Source organism: Sparus aurata, chromosome 3 (genome assembly GCF_900880675.1).
Source record: "Sparus aurata chromosome 3, fSpaAur1.1, whole genome shotgun sequence".
NCBI lineage: Eukaryota > Metazoa > Chordata > Actinopteri > Spariformes > Sparidae > Sparus > Sparus aurata.
This window is the reverse complement of record NC_044189.1, coordinates 16,058,070-16,074,327: the sequence shown is the minus strand read 5'-3', so window position 1 is coordinate 16,074,327 and position 16,258 is coordinate 16,058,070. Positions and strand designations below refer to the sequence as shown.

Genomic DNA, 16,258 nt, shown 5'->3' with positions numbered 1-16,258 from the left:
TAGAAGGAGGAGGAGGAGGGAATCCAGATGGGAAGGAGCAGCACCGGCGGCGCAGGAGCGAGGTAGATACACACCGACAGCGTTGGAGGAGGAAGACGCAGAGCCCCGGCTCCCGCCTGGAGATGAGACGCACTTTTTACACGCGCTGAGCAGCCGGATCGCAGACATGTATTTCGGTAGGTGAACGACGCGTCCTGTGGCTCGATGTCAGAGGAGTTTTGTCGCTGTTGCCGTTGTTGTTGATGAGTGTCACTTGTTGCTACGTTGAGACGAGGTGTATGAGAGCTCTGTGAAGTCAGTCACCTGCTCAGCGGAGGGAGGAGAGGTGAGGTGAGGAGAGGAGAGGAGAGGCGGCTGATGCTGGGAACACAAGGCGCAGATAGATCTTGGTCCAGCTTCTTTACGCTTGACTCCAACAATCCCCCTGAGACATGACAGCTGCGTTCAGGGGGAGAGCCCTCCTGTCATAACGCTCTAATATAAAAGCAGAACAGCTCTCAAAAAAGAGAGTCTCAACTGTGATTGATTATGTAAATGCACAGGTCTGATCAGACTTTAGTATCTGCGCATTTCAGGTATGTGTGTCATCACATCCACGTGTTTCTTGTCTCTCCTGGATCTCTCTTTCTTAAATTCCTCAGTCATTTCTTACAGAGCAGGCGAGGGGCCGCAGCGCCCCCTGCTGGGAGAGAGAGTGGAAATGATGCGGTGTTAAAGGAGCACTGTGTAGTTTTGAAGAAGAAGAATTTGGTATTTGCAATGCTAATGTGGTAATGATGCAAACACAGAGGTGTTTATTTGTTTCCCATGACTGAATAAACAAGCTGTTCTCACAGGAATATGAAGTTCCCAGAATGCTGTCTGAAGATAGAAAGGCGGCAGGGTCCACCACTTATAAACAACGGGATGTAATTGTGTTGTCCTTTGAGGTCGGTTTGTTCATTCGGTTTATTCAGTCATGAAAACAAAACGTTTGTATATTTCTAGTGTTTAGTCGTAACAGCTATAAAAAAAAAAAAAAATACATAGTGCGCCTTTAAATAATCTCTGATAAAAAGACAAAAGAAAACAGACAATAACGAGCGTGTGTTCCAGTGCTTGTACATGTCTGATTCCGCTGGTTCAACTGTGACACATGTTGCACATTTTGTAGAATAATCTGGTTTTCTCCTTCGGTTTCAAGACGTGACTGTGTTTTCTGAGTCGCTATACGTAACTAGCAAACACCCCATGTTAAAGGCAAACAGGAGGCAAAATAAACAAAAGGGGGACACGGCGTCCAGTAGTGACATGCTGCGACTTATTCCATAGGCACATTTATAACAAACTCCTATTCTGTAAATTGTTTTCTCAAGTTATTAAAAAAGGATTATCATTGATCTACCTCGAGGGTGTGACTTGCACCACAGTCCTCCCAGAGGAGGAGAGGCGCGGCGGCGGTTGTGGCGACGTCAGTCATGTGCCAGTTGAGTTCCTCGTTGTTTTTTTTCCGATTGTGGAGCTACAACGCCAGACAGTCAGGAATGTGTGAATGCTGCAGCTCTGCAGTTCACGCCAGCCTCGGCTAAAGGCATTTTTCCATATGGTGGCTGTCACAGCGATCTGAAGGCAGCAGGTATCTGTTCCATCTGCAGCCTCCACCTTCAGTTTGTGCGTTGTCGAGCCACACAGAACACAGAAACCGCCGTGATTATGTGCACAGTGATTGTTTTTGCTGGATATTGATACCTAATTTTCCTTAAACTGGGATCCTCATACTGTCACACTGAGACAGACAGGTGGACATCAACAGTGTCTGAAGCTGATGCATGACTGATACCATAGTGAAGTCAACACCACGAAGTACATCATGAGTGTAAATCCTGTATGTTCAAGACTTTCTTTCTTTTCCGCTTTTGCTATTTTGACAGCTAGTTGCAGCTGAGTCGTTGCAGGTTTTAATATTCCTGATCATACGGATGTAGTGGCAGTCATCACACAGAATGCAGTAAATAGAAACAGTATTACCAAAGTCAACAGTCTATGTATGAAGTATTATTAGAAAAGTAATCAACACTTGTAACCCCTCGAAAAATCGCTTTGTGAACCCTTCTCGAGACGACCACGAGCGAATTAGGATTTAATCATGTTTATCCTGTCATAATATTCTACATCACAAACAATGCAGGCTGTTTCTGTCTCTGCCTTGTATAATTCAGAGATTAAAACCAAAGTATTTCCAGGAATGCAACACCAAGCTAAACACACATGTGCATATTATAGAAATACAGAAGTGCCATATAACCCCGTCATGTTCTCATCCACATCGAAGTTTTTGTCCCCAGTAATCCAGCTGGGAGAGAGACTTTTTTGCACGCCAAGATCCTTCTCTGGCAGTCTTCGTCAGATATGTCCAGACATCCGACATTCACTGGTCCAAGAGGGACATCTGATCGTGTGAACGGTGGTCAGAAACTTTCCACCTGCGTGAGAAAAACAGGTCCTCCGCGCGACAGAGGACCCTCAATGGAGTCCAAAGATTTGCCCTTTTTTTTACAGTCGTTTACATGGAATGAAATTGAAAAGCATAACCACCTGGGTGTGTGCGTTGCTAAGTGTGTATCTGCAGTTGGTCTTCTCTATTTTAGTTTTTGTCGAAAACTGCTGGTGATTGGATGCATTTTAGTGTAGAAGTAATGAAAAGAGAGCCACAGTTTGGTCCGCCCTGACGGCTGCTGTGCTGACTCAGTTTGAGAGAAAAGCTGTCTTGCTCTCGTACACTCGCGTGCGCACGAACACGACTTAGGCTAGTTAAAGGCAATCAGACTAATGGCTGAGCGGATGGGTGTGTTGCGATTCTGATTATGATGATTACACATGCAGGCTGGTCCTGAATCAAACTGTAATCAAGCCCAGAGAACATATAAACCAGAAAACAAGCTTCCATAATCAGCGCTGAGCAACACAAACAAGACGCTTATCGAGCAGCACTTTAGTAATCGCCTCATTGAAGCTGGAACGTGTGCGTGCACCCTGACCGTGGCTGTAGTTGTGCACCTGTGTAGAGTATTCATTAACCTTCAACGTCGCCCTGAGTGCTTGTGTGTGTGTGTGTGTGTGTGTGTGTGTGTGTGTGTGTATAAAAGCACATTCAGCCTTGTGAGTAGGCCCGACCACTTCAGCTTCAAGGTCCCCATGCTTCAAAAGAGCTCATGAGCTTTCGTTTCATGTAAACATGTTTGTGATTGTTCAGGGAAACAGATGAAAATATGAGTCCAGTGATCAGTTTGTCGATTGGCAGAAAAATTGATCTGGAAGTGTTCCCGTCGTCAGCTTGTCCGTCCGTTCTTTTCTTGTGGACGCGATATCTCAAGAGCGCCTCGGGGGAGTTTCGACAAATGCATTACAAATGTCCGCTTGGACTCAAGGATGGACTGATTCAATTTCGGTGGTAAAAGGTCAAGTACGCTGCAGTTTTACAAAACACATGATTGGCTATTACTCACCAGTCCACATGGGAATAATGACAAAACTTAACACAAATGTGTAATCGGAAAAAATGACAGAGTTTTGAAGTTTTACATTAAAAAGGTATCAATGTTCTGCCAAAAAACGTCCTGCTAATTATTTAAGCCATAGCTCAAGAAGAGGGACTTGTGAATGGTGAATATGAACCATGATTGTTGTAACTGTAACTGAATTTTATAGACAAAAATGATGAAACGATTGGCATTTCAGTCAGCAATGATGAAATGAAATTCTGCAGGGTCAGGGTCATTACCGATGGTTTTATGTGTAGGCAGCTTTCAAATCTGTTATAATGTGTCACATTTTATAAAATGTTTTGTATGTAAAGTCTTATTCCGCCAAGAATATTAAACTCTCAAGTGTAGCTAATGAATGGAAACATTCAAGTACTTCAGACTTGCGTAAATGAAGGCACTCACCTACCCCGTGTGTCTACAAGTTTCACAAACACCGGCACTTGAAGGCGCACAATGTAGTTCTCAAGAAGAAATTTTAATCAGAAGAGATAATTGACAGATTTATTTTTTTTATGTATGCAATGTATACATGCCAGGGTTAGCTCCTGATGCAGCTTTAAACCTACAAAGGATAACAAGCTTCCACAGCAAGGTAGGAAAAGTGGGACGAGCTGAAGGAAGGGCGCCCCGACGCTTTGTTCTGACGATCTTAAACCAACAATACAATGTGACAAGACCCTGGGCGCAAAAACCTTTGAGCGCGGGATGTCTTCATCTCTCTGGTGCAGTTGGCTTTCATCATCATCGTCGTATTATCTCCACGAGCGACGATCACCTCATTCCTTATTGAGTCACTCCTCCATATGTTGATCTGTCTTACCTGTCTCATCCCTGCCGCGCTTGTCTCCTAGGTAATGTGTGTCACGGCGTTCTGCCGCCGCTGGCTCGTCCCACGCTGGGCAGGACCCAGGCCTCCCCGGACGCCAAGCCCCTCCTCCCCTTCCACCTGCTGCCTCGATTCACAGACGTGAGTACTGTCGGTCACCTCTGTTGTCATCCTAACTGTGCCCTCCTGCCACTTTTCCTTCAAAGAAAAAGCAAATTGAAAAACCCCAGTCGCTCCCTTTATCACGCTGCAAGTGGAGGAGTTTCTTTCGTGGAGAAAGTCTGCCTGCGTGGAGTTATTTTCCAGTACACAGATGCATGAGCGAGCTGCCCACACCTTTCCAAATATATCACCTCTGATGCAGAGAGCTATGACATTTTCCACACAACCCGGGGGGCAGGGAGGGTGGGGGTGGTGGGGAGCTGATGCCTTGGTATTCCTTGCACACGTGTCTGCCCCAGGTGCTTGTGAAGGGTGAAGGTGGAGAGAGCGAGCGGCGGCCAAGTGCAAGCCCCAAAAGAGAGTCAATGTGTCAGGCAGGGCTGAGGGCTGGCGTCTGGTTTACGCGGGTACGTCTTGATATGCTCCCTGGCTGTATGATGTATGCACTCATTCTCCCTGCCTCAGTCAGTGTAGTATACATGATGTAGCTGCACCGTGTAGTACAAAACACTTTCTAACACCTCTACGCTAGGAGTGTGCTCGTTTTGAGGCACATGCGGCCAAGAAATCACGATGTGTGGGTTTTTTTGTCCTCACACTTTCACTAATACCGATGCAATCACAAAACCTCGGCCTTAAATGAAGCAGCTCTTTCTAAATCGAGAGAGGATTGCGTGCATGTTTCTGTGTGTGTGTGCGCGTGCTGTATGTGTGTGTAACCTCTCGCTCTTTGTCAGAAAGCCTTTCTGCCGCCCCATCGTTCCGGGTCTCCTCTCTCCGCCGTCCCCACCCACCTCTTCCACTTTGCCTGCATTGCTCTTGCTCCATCACCCTCTTCACTTCTGCTCCGCTCTCTCGCATTTTTTCCACTTTGTCATCTCCCTCATCCCTCTCCTCTCCTCGTCTCGTCTCGCCTCTCCTTCTCCGTCTTTTGTTCTCGCCCAAAAAAAAATCAAACGTGACTGCTCTGTCTCGGAGTTCTCTCGGCTTCCTCGTGGTCAGATGACCTTCCCCCCCCCCCCGGCGTCGAGTCGGAAAGCCATCTTGCGTGATATTTACCACAGGTCGCATGATTTTCTCCAAACATCTCGCATCGCCTTCCCCCCTGCTGAGTCACACCCCCTCTCACCTATTTATAACTCTCCTTTCATTTTATTCCATTTCCAATACTTCTCCCACTCTGCAGCCCTGTAGAAGCCACTGACCTTTACAATGCATTCTGCCGGTAGTGTTTAATTTGCGAGGTTTATGGCTTGTAACTCTTTTTTTCTCCTGTTTGCAACTGTTGGTTATTTTTGTTAGCAATTATTCCATGAAGTTATTGCATTAACCTATTCAGTCTGTATTATAGTATACACGATGAGAGCCTGGTGTGACACATCCAGTGTCTCGTTGTATCTTCAGTCCCAAACCCCTAATACTCATATAGGCCAAAGAAAAGCAAACCACTGGAGGAAGTGGAACCAGATAACTTGTCTAGTCGATTGTCTCATCATAAATTGATAACTGATTGACACCTTTGAGGTCATGGTTCAAAGTTGCTTTTGAGGTTTTGATTTAAAGAAGCTAATTTATAAGTTAGAGCCAGAATTTCAGTATGAAACCTTCGAAAACATCAGATACATCTTTGTTAACCCCCGGCCTGTCCTGTCTCCTGATGCCACTTTGTACCACAAGAGGGGAGTTTTTAAGCCGGGAGATTATAAGACAGTGGCGATTTTCTGGTTAGTGTAATAGAGAAAAAAAAAGAAACAACAACTGTACATCCCAGTACTTTATCCACAGCCTTCAAACTGGCATCTGTCAGTCTCAGAGGCTGCGTTTCAGTCCCAGTCAAACCAGGCTGAGGTGAGCACCGAACATCAGTCTCCAGGTCGCCACGACTCCAGGACCACTGGCTCTGAGAAGCAGCAGTTGTCGGTCACTCTGCTACCTTCAAATCCTGGACATATTTTAACAAGTGACACCTTTTTTTTAAGCACAAAAACAAACAGAGAGAAATATAATAACATTTTGTCTCAAGTATATTTCGTCTTCACGCTGGATGTCTCGCTGCAGTGTGAAGAGAATCGTCTCCCTCCTCTCATCTGAACCTGTGGGTGTTACAAGTGGGCACACACAGCTGAACCCATAGCTGGCTGCATTTTCTCCTGGAATGTGTGTGTGTGTGTTTGTTTTTTTTTTCATGTGTGGGGTGTTTTCTGCTTATGCGTGAGTGTGTATAAGCCTGCATTTTTTTTCTCCTCCTCTTCGCTTCACGCTGGCCTCCGTAGAAGCGTTTGTTTGGTGCCCACATGTGGGTTGTCATGGTTACAAGGTTGCGCTAATGTGCGTGTGTGTGTGTGGATGGATGTTTGTCGTGAGCCAGAGATCCAGCTGCAGACTGGGACCTTACTGGAGAGTTTGGCATGTAGTTGGACAGTTTCTTTTTTATTTTTTATTTTTAGTTGCAATAATTAACACATAGTGCTTTTGTTTCCAAGCAGATAATCATTTAAAAAGACAAAGATCCAAAAGCAGCAGCTCGTTCATCATCACCTTGACGTCACGCGCGCTCACACGTGGCTGTCACGCTGGTACACCGTGTAAATCCAGGCACATACATCATTATGAACGCTGACTGCGCTCCAGGTAACAGTCTGCTTTATTTCACTTGGCCATATGTTTTAGCCATAACTCACGCCGCGCTCGCATTGTCTGACATGCCACCGCCGCTGTGAGTGAGGAGGTGAGAGAGAGCGTGATTAATGTCGGAGCTGCGCGCTGGTGACACGTCTTTATTCAACTACTTCACTGCTCTTTCTGCTCGTAATGTCACGATAAAGCAGCATGGGCAGAGGTGTGTGCTCGGAAGAAAAGGAAAAGGGAGAGGCGGTGAGTAAGAAGGGTGAAACGACTTTGCCACAGGTGCCGGTCCAGCTCCCGGAAGCGGCGAGTGGGAGCGAAGGGTAAGAGAGTGAGTCCAGTTGGGAGGCAGGAAGGTGACTTTGATCAGACGGAGACGAAGGGGAGAGGCAGCGAGTTCAGAGGGGAGCAGATGGAGGGGTGAAGGGAGGAATGTGCGAAGGGAGGTCAGGTGGCGATACCTCGGGGCTGAGGAGGGAGGGAGACCGGCTTTCTACCCACGTTTAAGCATAAAAAGTCACAATCTCATCAATGTTTAACATTGATGTGGCCGTGTTGTTGATGTTGTACATTTACACACCTATATCCATGTCAAGGTTATTGTGACAGACGTCTAACTAATAGTTTCTTCTTCTTCTTCACTTCACTTTTTTTGTTTTCTATTACTGTTTTTCTTTTGCATGCTTGCGCGGGTCTTACTGTGTGCACACAAACAGCTGCAGGGAAACGGGGGGAGATAAGAGACTGCAGAGATGCATTCGTGTGCAGCTGCCTGGAGTGATGATCAAAGAAAATGAGAACACACACACACACACACACACACACACAAACACACGCGTACAGACAGATTCTGACGTGTCCGTAACATTTGAAGGGTGCGCACAGTAATTCATCTTTGGGCGCTGAAGAAAATAAGCTCAGTCTCCAGCGCCGTGCTGTATGTTCTCCGGGGGCTTACAGAACCACTTGGCCGACCCACAACAACGCATAAAGTTTTACGTCACCGCCCATCCAGATTTCCATGAAGCCTCCCAGGTTGTTGCGGATTATGCGGCTCCCTACATTTCATCACAGGTAATAGGTTGGTTTTGCTCCACAAAGGCCAGTTGGGTTTTATTGCGTTGGGTATATGTGCTCATTAAACATTCCAGTAGGTAATGTCCAGAAGTGCACAGGGCTCATAAATAAACCGAGTCTGGAGGGGGGTTGAAAGGACCTGAATGTTTCTTTCTTAGTCAGTCGTTTCTAGTGTGTTCTTGTTGCAGAACAGCACAACACGTAGATTTATAATGTATTTCCTTTGGTATGTTAAACATGTTATTTATAAGATTTGTGCAATGAAATGTCTAAAAATGATCGCTGTTACATACGCTGTTGAGTTGCGCTTACATCATCCCGCATCCACATGTCTAGCCAAGGTAACGATGCGTTTCATTTGGTCGCCTATGGGAAGAAGTCAGCAGGAAAGACTGAACGTGAGCACAGGCTGAACACCAGAGATTTCAGCTCTCTATCTGTTCTTTTCGCCTCTCCTCCCTGTGACATTACATCCGTGAAGTAAAGTAACATCTCCAGTCAGCGGTCAACATTACACCCGACAGATGGTGGTCACCTCCATGGATCGCCGCTGCAGTCAGGTTGATAAACCGGAGTGAGGATATGTCCACTTTGTAATCCCAGAAGTTCAAAAGTAATCTCTGAGCTCTCCTCCCGTCTGTGAAGGGCTCCAGGTCAGAGCAGAATCCGATGTGACTCTGGGTGTTTGTTCCTCCAGAAGGGCCAGCTCTGCGCCAGACTAAAAGTCTTTTATTTATGTTTTCATATAGAGACCACTAGCAGCAGAAATCACATTTAAAAATGCATAATGTCAAAGGTATACAGCACCTTGAGAGTAATGTTTCTAAGCCCTGTCTGTATCTGGTGATAACACTGCATAATGCTATTCAGTTACGCTGCATTTTGTTTAGGAAGTACAGCCCTTTAGCTCAGTTGGTAGAGCAGATGTCCCATGTGCAGCAGACTGGGGTTCAACCCCTGGCCTGGGACCCTTTGCTGCGTGTCACTCTCCCTCTCTCTCATCCTGTTTTTCTCTCAAGTCTTCAGCTGATCTATTGATAAAGGCCAAAAAAAAAATTTTTTTTTTAAAAAAGGAAGCACAGCATTAAGTCAGTTGTTTTGTTGGTGCTTTTCTAACCAATGCACACACTGCTGCTCGCAGGCTTGATAGATTGTGAAATTTAAGAGTTAAATCTTTAAACTCTTGTGGTTGTTCAGAACATGCGGATGAGGTTTGATTATGCCACAGGAGTGGTTTGGCGGGTTTGTGTAAATGTTTTGTAACATGTAACTAGAGTCAATTGACATTCTGAGAATCCCTCCTCTGACTTTGATAGCCACCCGCATCAGACAACACGTTTTAGGTGGAGTGACACTAATAAACCCGTTGGGGTTATTCTAGGTGTAGCCTCTCTTTGTTGCAAGGCATGTCCTTACACACTCTTATATTGTCATGTTGTCCTCCGAGTGAATGATGTGTGTCTGCTGTTGTGTTCATGCACGTCTGGGTGCCAGATAAACTAACCTGAGCTGTAATAAATTCCTTGTTTTCTTCAGAGCAGCCCATCAGCTTGCAGACAGCATGTGATTTGCACCTCAGCTGACCACTTTGACTCTGTCTTTCACAATCATAAACAAGTCCCGACTCAAACTCCACGCCTCTCCTCTGTCGCAGATGGATCGCGTCCATAAAACTCTGATCGGCCCGGCCTTCGGGCTAACCTCGCAGCTGAAGAGGAAGGCCAGCTCCTGCGGCGTCTGTCGGCTGAGGTTCAACTCCGATGTGGGTGTTGTCCTGTGAGAAATACACGCTTTAAATTGCTTTTCTCGAAGGGCGTCTCTGTTCTCATACACACCCTTGCCTGACAGTTGATCTTGGCTTAGGAGTCCTGCCCTTGTTATTTGTCTTTTATCCTGGTGAGAAGAATTATCGAATGAAATGTGCACACCTATATATGATTATGTGTTTGTTTTTAATGTGCTTCAAGACTGACTCATAATTCAAGCACTTATTTGTGCTGAGCTGACAGAGTCGCTGTCAGAAAGAATAGCTGGAAAAACAAAGAACACGTAAACGCAGAAGAGGGCTACTTGAAACTGATGTAAGCATGCATTACAACGAGGAATGTGTGATTTACTTGTTGCTGGTCTGTATATTAACACATCTGTCAATCAACGTGGGAGTGATAGCGGCCTCGATAAACTTGGCTCGGAATAATAATAAAAAAAAAAAACGTGGTGAGATTCACACTGCTGAATAATTGCGTCCAGTCCGTTCATGTCTTCTTGTTTTGCTGTTGTGCACACAGGCGCAGGCTTCCTCCCATTATAATGGCACCAAACACGCGAAAAGGCTGAAAGCTCTGGACGCCCCGGATTCAAAGATCAGGACCTCTGAACCGGTCGCCAAGGAAACCGCATCGCCAATCCTCCCGTCGCTCTGCACGCAGCCCTCCAGCTCTGACACGGCATCAGGAGGTGTGTGTCTCTGCAGGCACGCAATCCCCCCCCCCCCCCCCCCCACGTGTGTGTGTATATGTGTATGTGTGTGTGTGTGTGTGTGCAGACATCAAATGTAAGACAGCGTTAGATATATGAACGCGCGGCTCAAACCTTCCTTTCCCAGTCACGACTTTAACTCTTTGATGTGAAAAGCCTCCTGCTGCTTCGGGTTTCACAGTGAGGAGATTAAAGGTTGGGCATTATCTCCTGCTCCTTCCTCATGTCTACATCCACTGACCTCCTCGGTGGCCTCGGGAGATCAAACGCACAGAGGAAAAAAATGCTTTGAATGTGTGTATAGCGCGTGTTCGTGCAGGAAGATTGCTTACCCGACAATGTGTATGTAACGCGTGCCAGCCCTAATGTGCTACTCCTGCATGTGTGTGGGCGCCGAGGACTGAAAATAATACATTCCGCTGCAAGCTAAAGAGCGAAAAAAGATTGGAGAATCGCGCTCGACGTGGCCGACGTGAGGGTTTGTTTTTTTTTTTTTTTGCGAGGGCAGAGGGAACGAGTGATCACTTCCAGTTTGGAGGTAGCTTCGGCAAAGTGGATGCGGCGGCGGGAGAGCTCTTTGAAGATTACTTGAGCAAACAACCTCATTGGCCTCTAAGAGTGGGGAATCGATGGTAACAAACAGACACCCACTCAGCAAAGCAGGGCTAATCATTGTTATTAGCAAAGAGTGAATCCTTATATCAGCACGCGCTCCTCCAGGGAACCTCTTCAAGTCAGTCGCTCAGAAGATAATAGAGGCGAGTCATCTCTGTGCAAAACTGTTCAGTTTTAGTGCTGGGAGGAGGCTCCCAGGGGAAATCATTGATTATTAGTGCGATTAGAGAGCTGATAGAGCTCATAATCACCTGTAGCCTGGTGAGTTTTTATCTCTGTCTTCGAGCATGTCACGAAGTCGGCGCCTCTCATTGTCAGCGGCAAGAGTTGAGGAATCTCGTAGAAGTGGAAAAATGTTGAAGTCGAACTTTTCTCGGTTTCCTCAGAACCATCAGCCCCCAACCCAACCTCGGAGGCGGCACCGTCGGGCAGCGGCCCCTCTGAAACCGTGACAGCACCCTCCGACCCCTCCCTGTCGCCTGACCCTCCGACCCCGGAGACCGATACACAAAGAGGCGGAGAGGTGGATGCGGCTCCGGAGGGAGAAACAGAGGAAGAGAAAGCCATACGTCTTCTCTACTGCTCCCTCTGCAAGGTGGCCGTCAACTCGGCCTCCCAGCTGCAGGCCCACAATAGCGGTGAGAGACCGTAGGCGAAGCCAAGCTGTCGTTCAAGCTTCTCCTCGCTGTGTTTTTGACACTCTGCTGACGTCACTCTATGTCCGCTCAGGCACTAAGCACAAGACAATGCTGGAGGCAAGGAGCGGCGACGGAGCCATCAAGTCCTTCCCGAGGACGGGGGTGAAGGCCAAGCTGGCCCCGCCGTCTGAGGTGTCGACAGGACTCCAGTACAAGACTTTCCATTGTGAGATCTGCGACGTGCACGTCAACTCGGAGACTCAGCTCAAACAGGTGAGCGGCTGAAAATGATTTGGTTGGCTGTGAGATTGAAGACATAGTCAGTTTTATATTTTACTGCTCATTATATAAGATTTATATATATAGATTATATATAATTATAGCTATATATATTTATTAATATAAGATTTTTTTGCAAAGTGTTTGGTAACACTTTGGAATAACCATCTTGTCTTTCTTCTTTTTTGTCATTTATGCTTTATTGAACAAAGTAAATACAAACAACAAGGCACTTCAACATTGGTGTAAAAACAAACACATTTGGGTCGTTGAGTAGCAGAGACAAAAATACATAGAAATAAACCAAACCATATAATGAAACTATTCAGACTGGGCAAATGATTAAAAATATATAAAGAAAAAAGTAAAACAGTTTGAAAACCTATAAACTTAATACATAGATGGTCTTCAATATGAATTAGTTATTTACCTGTTAACAAACAATGGCGTGCTTTTTGAGACATTCATTAGCAAGTGAAACCGTAAAATGTCCAACCAAAAATGTTTATTTAAGAACTGTATTTACTAACCAAGTTATGAATTTCTCCAAACGTCAGTTGCAACAAATTTTGTTTATGTTTGTGCTCAACAGGCAGTGAACCTGAATTTTGGAAAACTTTTGTAGAGCTTAGGACAGAACACAAGTTCTGGTTTGCGTTGTCAATTCTTACTTTGTAGAATGTTTATATTTTTTCAGAGGTGAAAAAAAAAGCACTCACGTCCTGAACCAACACTAGAGTTTAAAAATATGTAAATATAAGCACAAGTTTTGCATTTGTGTTCCTACTTTTCCTTCAGAAGTATCGTCAGCCAAATGTGCTGAAATGGATAAAAGTGTAAATACTTGTCACACAACAGCATATACCTGGCATGACTGAAATATTTCATTGTATCTGATGTTATTTACATATTATGTGAATGTGTAGTTGGTAGATTAAAACAGTTGTTCCAAAAATATGGGTTCGGCCCCTCCCCAGATAAAGGACTAGAGGAAAAACAACGTTCTGCTTCAAGAATTTGGATTTATTTTATTTTTTCTACTGTCACTGAAGCATATTTTACATCTTTGGGCCTTGACCGGTTATTTAAATGAAACCATGTGAGAAGTTAAGAGGGGGAATCTCTCTTTGGCGGGACTGCTAACAACTCATAAACATCTCAAACATGCCGAGGGGCCCTGAGGAAACACAGTCGATTGTCTATTGGTCACAAACCAGAAAAGACTGGCAAAGTGTGACGTATTTCGAAAGCTTATTATATGTTTTTCAATGCAGAATCTTAACAAATAGTCCCTAGGAACTGTAACTTGGTAGGTGACACAAGAGAATGTCTCCTAACAGCCGTCACTGGTTAGTTCCTCTCATGAATTTAAGGGCATGCAAAGGTCTGTCGCGCTGTCGAGCTGAGCGCAGCCATCATCACTCCGTCCAGCCATTCGGGGATCATGCATATTTTATTCCAATCACAGAGCGAACATCTCGCACCTGTTGCTGCAGGTGAGTTCAAATCATGAATCCCCCGGGATAATGAGCACAAAGCTGCGAAGCCGGGTCTGTTTCAGCGAGCATCTGAGTGCGGTGTTAGCGCCTCTGTTCGTGATATGCATGCACAGCGTTGGTCTTCGCAGCCGACTATTTAAAAGTTAACTTTGGCCAGGTGCTCATGAATATTTAGCAGCTCACCGCTGACTGTGTGCCGGGCCGGTCGTAGCCATCTGTTTGCGCTTGTCAATCAAATCCGAAAGGTTTACAAACCCGCCCCTAATGAATATTTTGAATCTCAACGTCAGATGCAGCAAAAAAAAACATCAACACTTTGCAGTCTGAATGGTCTAAGTAGGAGCTTTGATCAGGATTCCTTTAATTTCCTCATCAGTGATTATTCAAATCTCTGAGCAGCTCTCTTTGTCCACCTCGTCTTTGTGCTGCTGCCTGTGTCTGACTGGATTTATATGTTCTTTTTCGGGTGTGTTTGTCCGTTCCTCTCTTCCACTGCAGCACATCAGCAGCAGGAGACACAAGGACAGAGCGGCAGGTAAACCGGCCAAGCCCAAGTTCTGTCCCTACCCTCCCACCCAGCGCCACCAGAGTTTCCAGGCGGTGAGTCCTCTCTACGTTCATCCCTCACCATTGTGTTCTCCCGGAAAGCTCCCATCTCCGCTTCCAGTGAGACGAATTGTCAGTGAATTTGTTTTAATCCAGGTCAGATTCATGATAAGATTGTTTGGCAGTAACTCGAACAGTTTGTGCTTCTGTTGGCCAGTCTTTATCCCCTTTGTCCTTCTCTGGTTTCCCACTCAACAATAAAACCCCTGACTGAACCTCGTCCGTCTTGTCCTCCTCAGATCCGTCTGGCTCTACAGAAGAACCAGGACCTGAACAAACCCCTGGCCTCTTGCCTCCTACAGCGTCAGCTCTCCGTCGCTGCCGCCATGGCATCGCTGCCCTCATTCCCCCTCCGCCCCGCCTCCACCTCGAGCCCCGCCCTGTTTCAGAGTCAGCCCCTCCCACCCCAGGCGCTGCTGCATCCGGCCCCTGGACCCATCTGTTCAACACACACGCCTGTTCTGTTCTCCCCCTACTGACCACGTCGACAGCTCAATCAGCGCTGAACTGCGGCTAAAAAAAGACCTGAGCAAGATGTGATACGTGAGAAAGCTCACCGAGCTCCGCGTAACAACAGATACAGTGCGTGTCACGGACCGGGAGCCCCGAAGCAGGCTGGGTTGGAAGGAAAAGCAGCAAAGGAGCAAAAGTCTTTTCTGATGTGAGCGCGTGTGAGTGAGCACACAGATATAACCATCATGGAGGTCCCGCTTTAAACATTGTGTTTGCCGCGCTACCGCTCCATTCCTCCGGTGATAGACACGTTTTATAAATACATGATCAATATGACAATCAAGGAAGAAGTTTCATTCAGTTTCAGAAAGACGCATCATGGTGAACTTCAATGATGACTATAACTGTGTGTGCGTGGCCGTGTGTGTGTGTGTGTGTTTGTGTGTGTGTGCGTGTGTGTGTGTGTGTGAAGTATGAATCGGATAAAGTCTGACTGAATATGTTTATTATTTTCCAATAAACAATAGCTGTGGATACTCATATTTGCTTCCTTTCTGAGTATGATCGCATCTTCACAGCGTCACTGGTGAAAATGACTAATGTCAATTCAATGCTCCATTCGCAATAGCTTAACTGGCATTCGTTAAGTCTTTATAAGATAATTATGTGTTAGTAAGACTGCACAAGTGTTATTTTTGGACTATACAACATCTATAAGCACGTACAGGCAACGTCGCTTAAGGGGGTTCCCAGGAACTTCTTTGTTGCACTCCATTTTTAAACAAACGTTAGCGGCTGTTGCTTTCTGTTAGCAGAGCAGACGGTGGCGCTGAGACGAGGCACTGGAGAGCCTGCACGAAAGTCACATCCTTTGGACTGCCGTGGAAAATCTGACCCGAGTCCTTCGCAAAGAAATCCACAGTCCCGCAGCGTTAAACGACTTTCAAGAGTTGCCCCACAGGCTCGTATAGGCAACCGAGAGAGAGACGGGGAAGGTCTCATATTTCGTGTCATGTCACAACTTACTCACACATGGCCAATAAACAAGTGATTAATACTTGATAACTGCTGCAAACTGTTACAAGGGGACTCCTTAAGAATGTCTATAAAAGCCTTACACATTTCTTACAGTTGTTGTAGTGGCTTTATGCGGCTTCCAAACACTTTGAATTATGAAGGATTCATTAACCCTCACTAGGCATCGTCTCTCTTCACACCTGTTAGCTCAACTTTAGAAGAGTTACCTGTTAATAAATACAGAGTAACATTTGAAGGCTCTTCATCTGAAGCAACACAACACTGAGTTAAGGTTTGAAAATGACTTGACAGGGAAGCTAGTTAGATTAGTCAGAATAAGTGTTTGTAATGTTATTATAAATGCAAAAAAATGAATCTCAAGAGGCTTTTATTAGTGTTTTTTAAAGTTTTTTTCTTATAAGTAGAGTGCTACGTGGATGACGTATTTTTCTAGGCTAA

The 16,258-nt window shown here is 45.7% G+C and overlaps 1 protein-coding gene across 2 annotated transcripts; it reads left to right on the top strand.

Moving 5' to 3' along the window:
- On the top strand, window positions 1–15,322 carry LOC115579452 (zinc finger protein 385D-like). 2 transcript variants are annotated; one of them, XM_030412989.1, is made up of 8 exons: window positions 1–176; window positions 4,376–4,491; window positions 9,869–9,976; window positions 10,503–10,671; window positions 11,694–11,945; window positions 12,037–12,218; window positions 14,222–14,323; window positions 14,569–15,322. In XM_030412989.1, exons 1-8 carry the CDS (start codon window positions 167–169, stop codon window positions 14,806–14,808), a joined length of 1,179 nt encoding a protein of 392 aa, XP_030268849.1. In that variant the 5' UTR covers window positions 1–166; the 3' UTR covers window positions 14,809–15,322. The 2 variants fall into 2 exon arrangements, with proteins under 2 accessions (XP_030268849.1, XP_030268851.1); XM_030412991.1 differs by lacking the exon at window positions 9,869–9,976.
- The last annotated feature ends 936 nt before the right edge of the window (window positions 15,323–16,258 follow it).

Bases quoted from the DNA above. Each gene is read 5' to 3' on its own strand.
- LOC115579452 (XM_030412989.1), top strand. The intron at 9,977-10,502 runs GTGGGTGTTGTC...TTGTGCACACAG, and splicing joins GGCTGAGGTTCAACTCCGAT to GCGCAGGCTTCCTCCCATTA. The intron at 11,946-12,036 runs GTGAGAGACCGT...ATGTCCGCTCAG, and splicing joins GCTGCAGGCCCACAATAGCG to GCACTAAGCACAAGACAATG.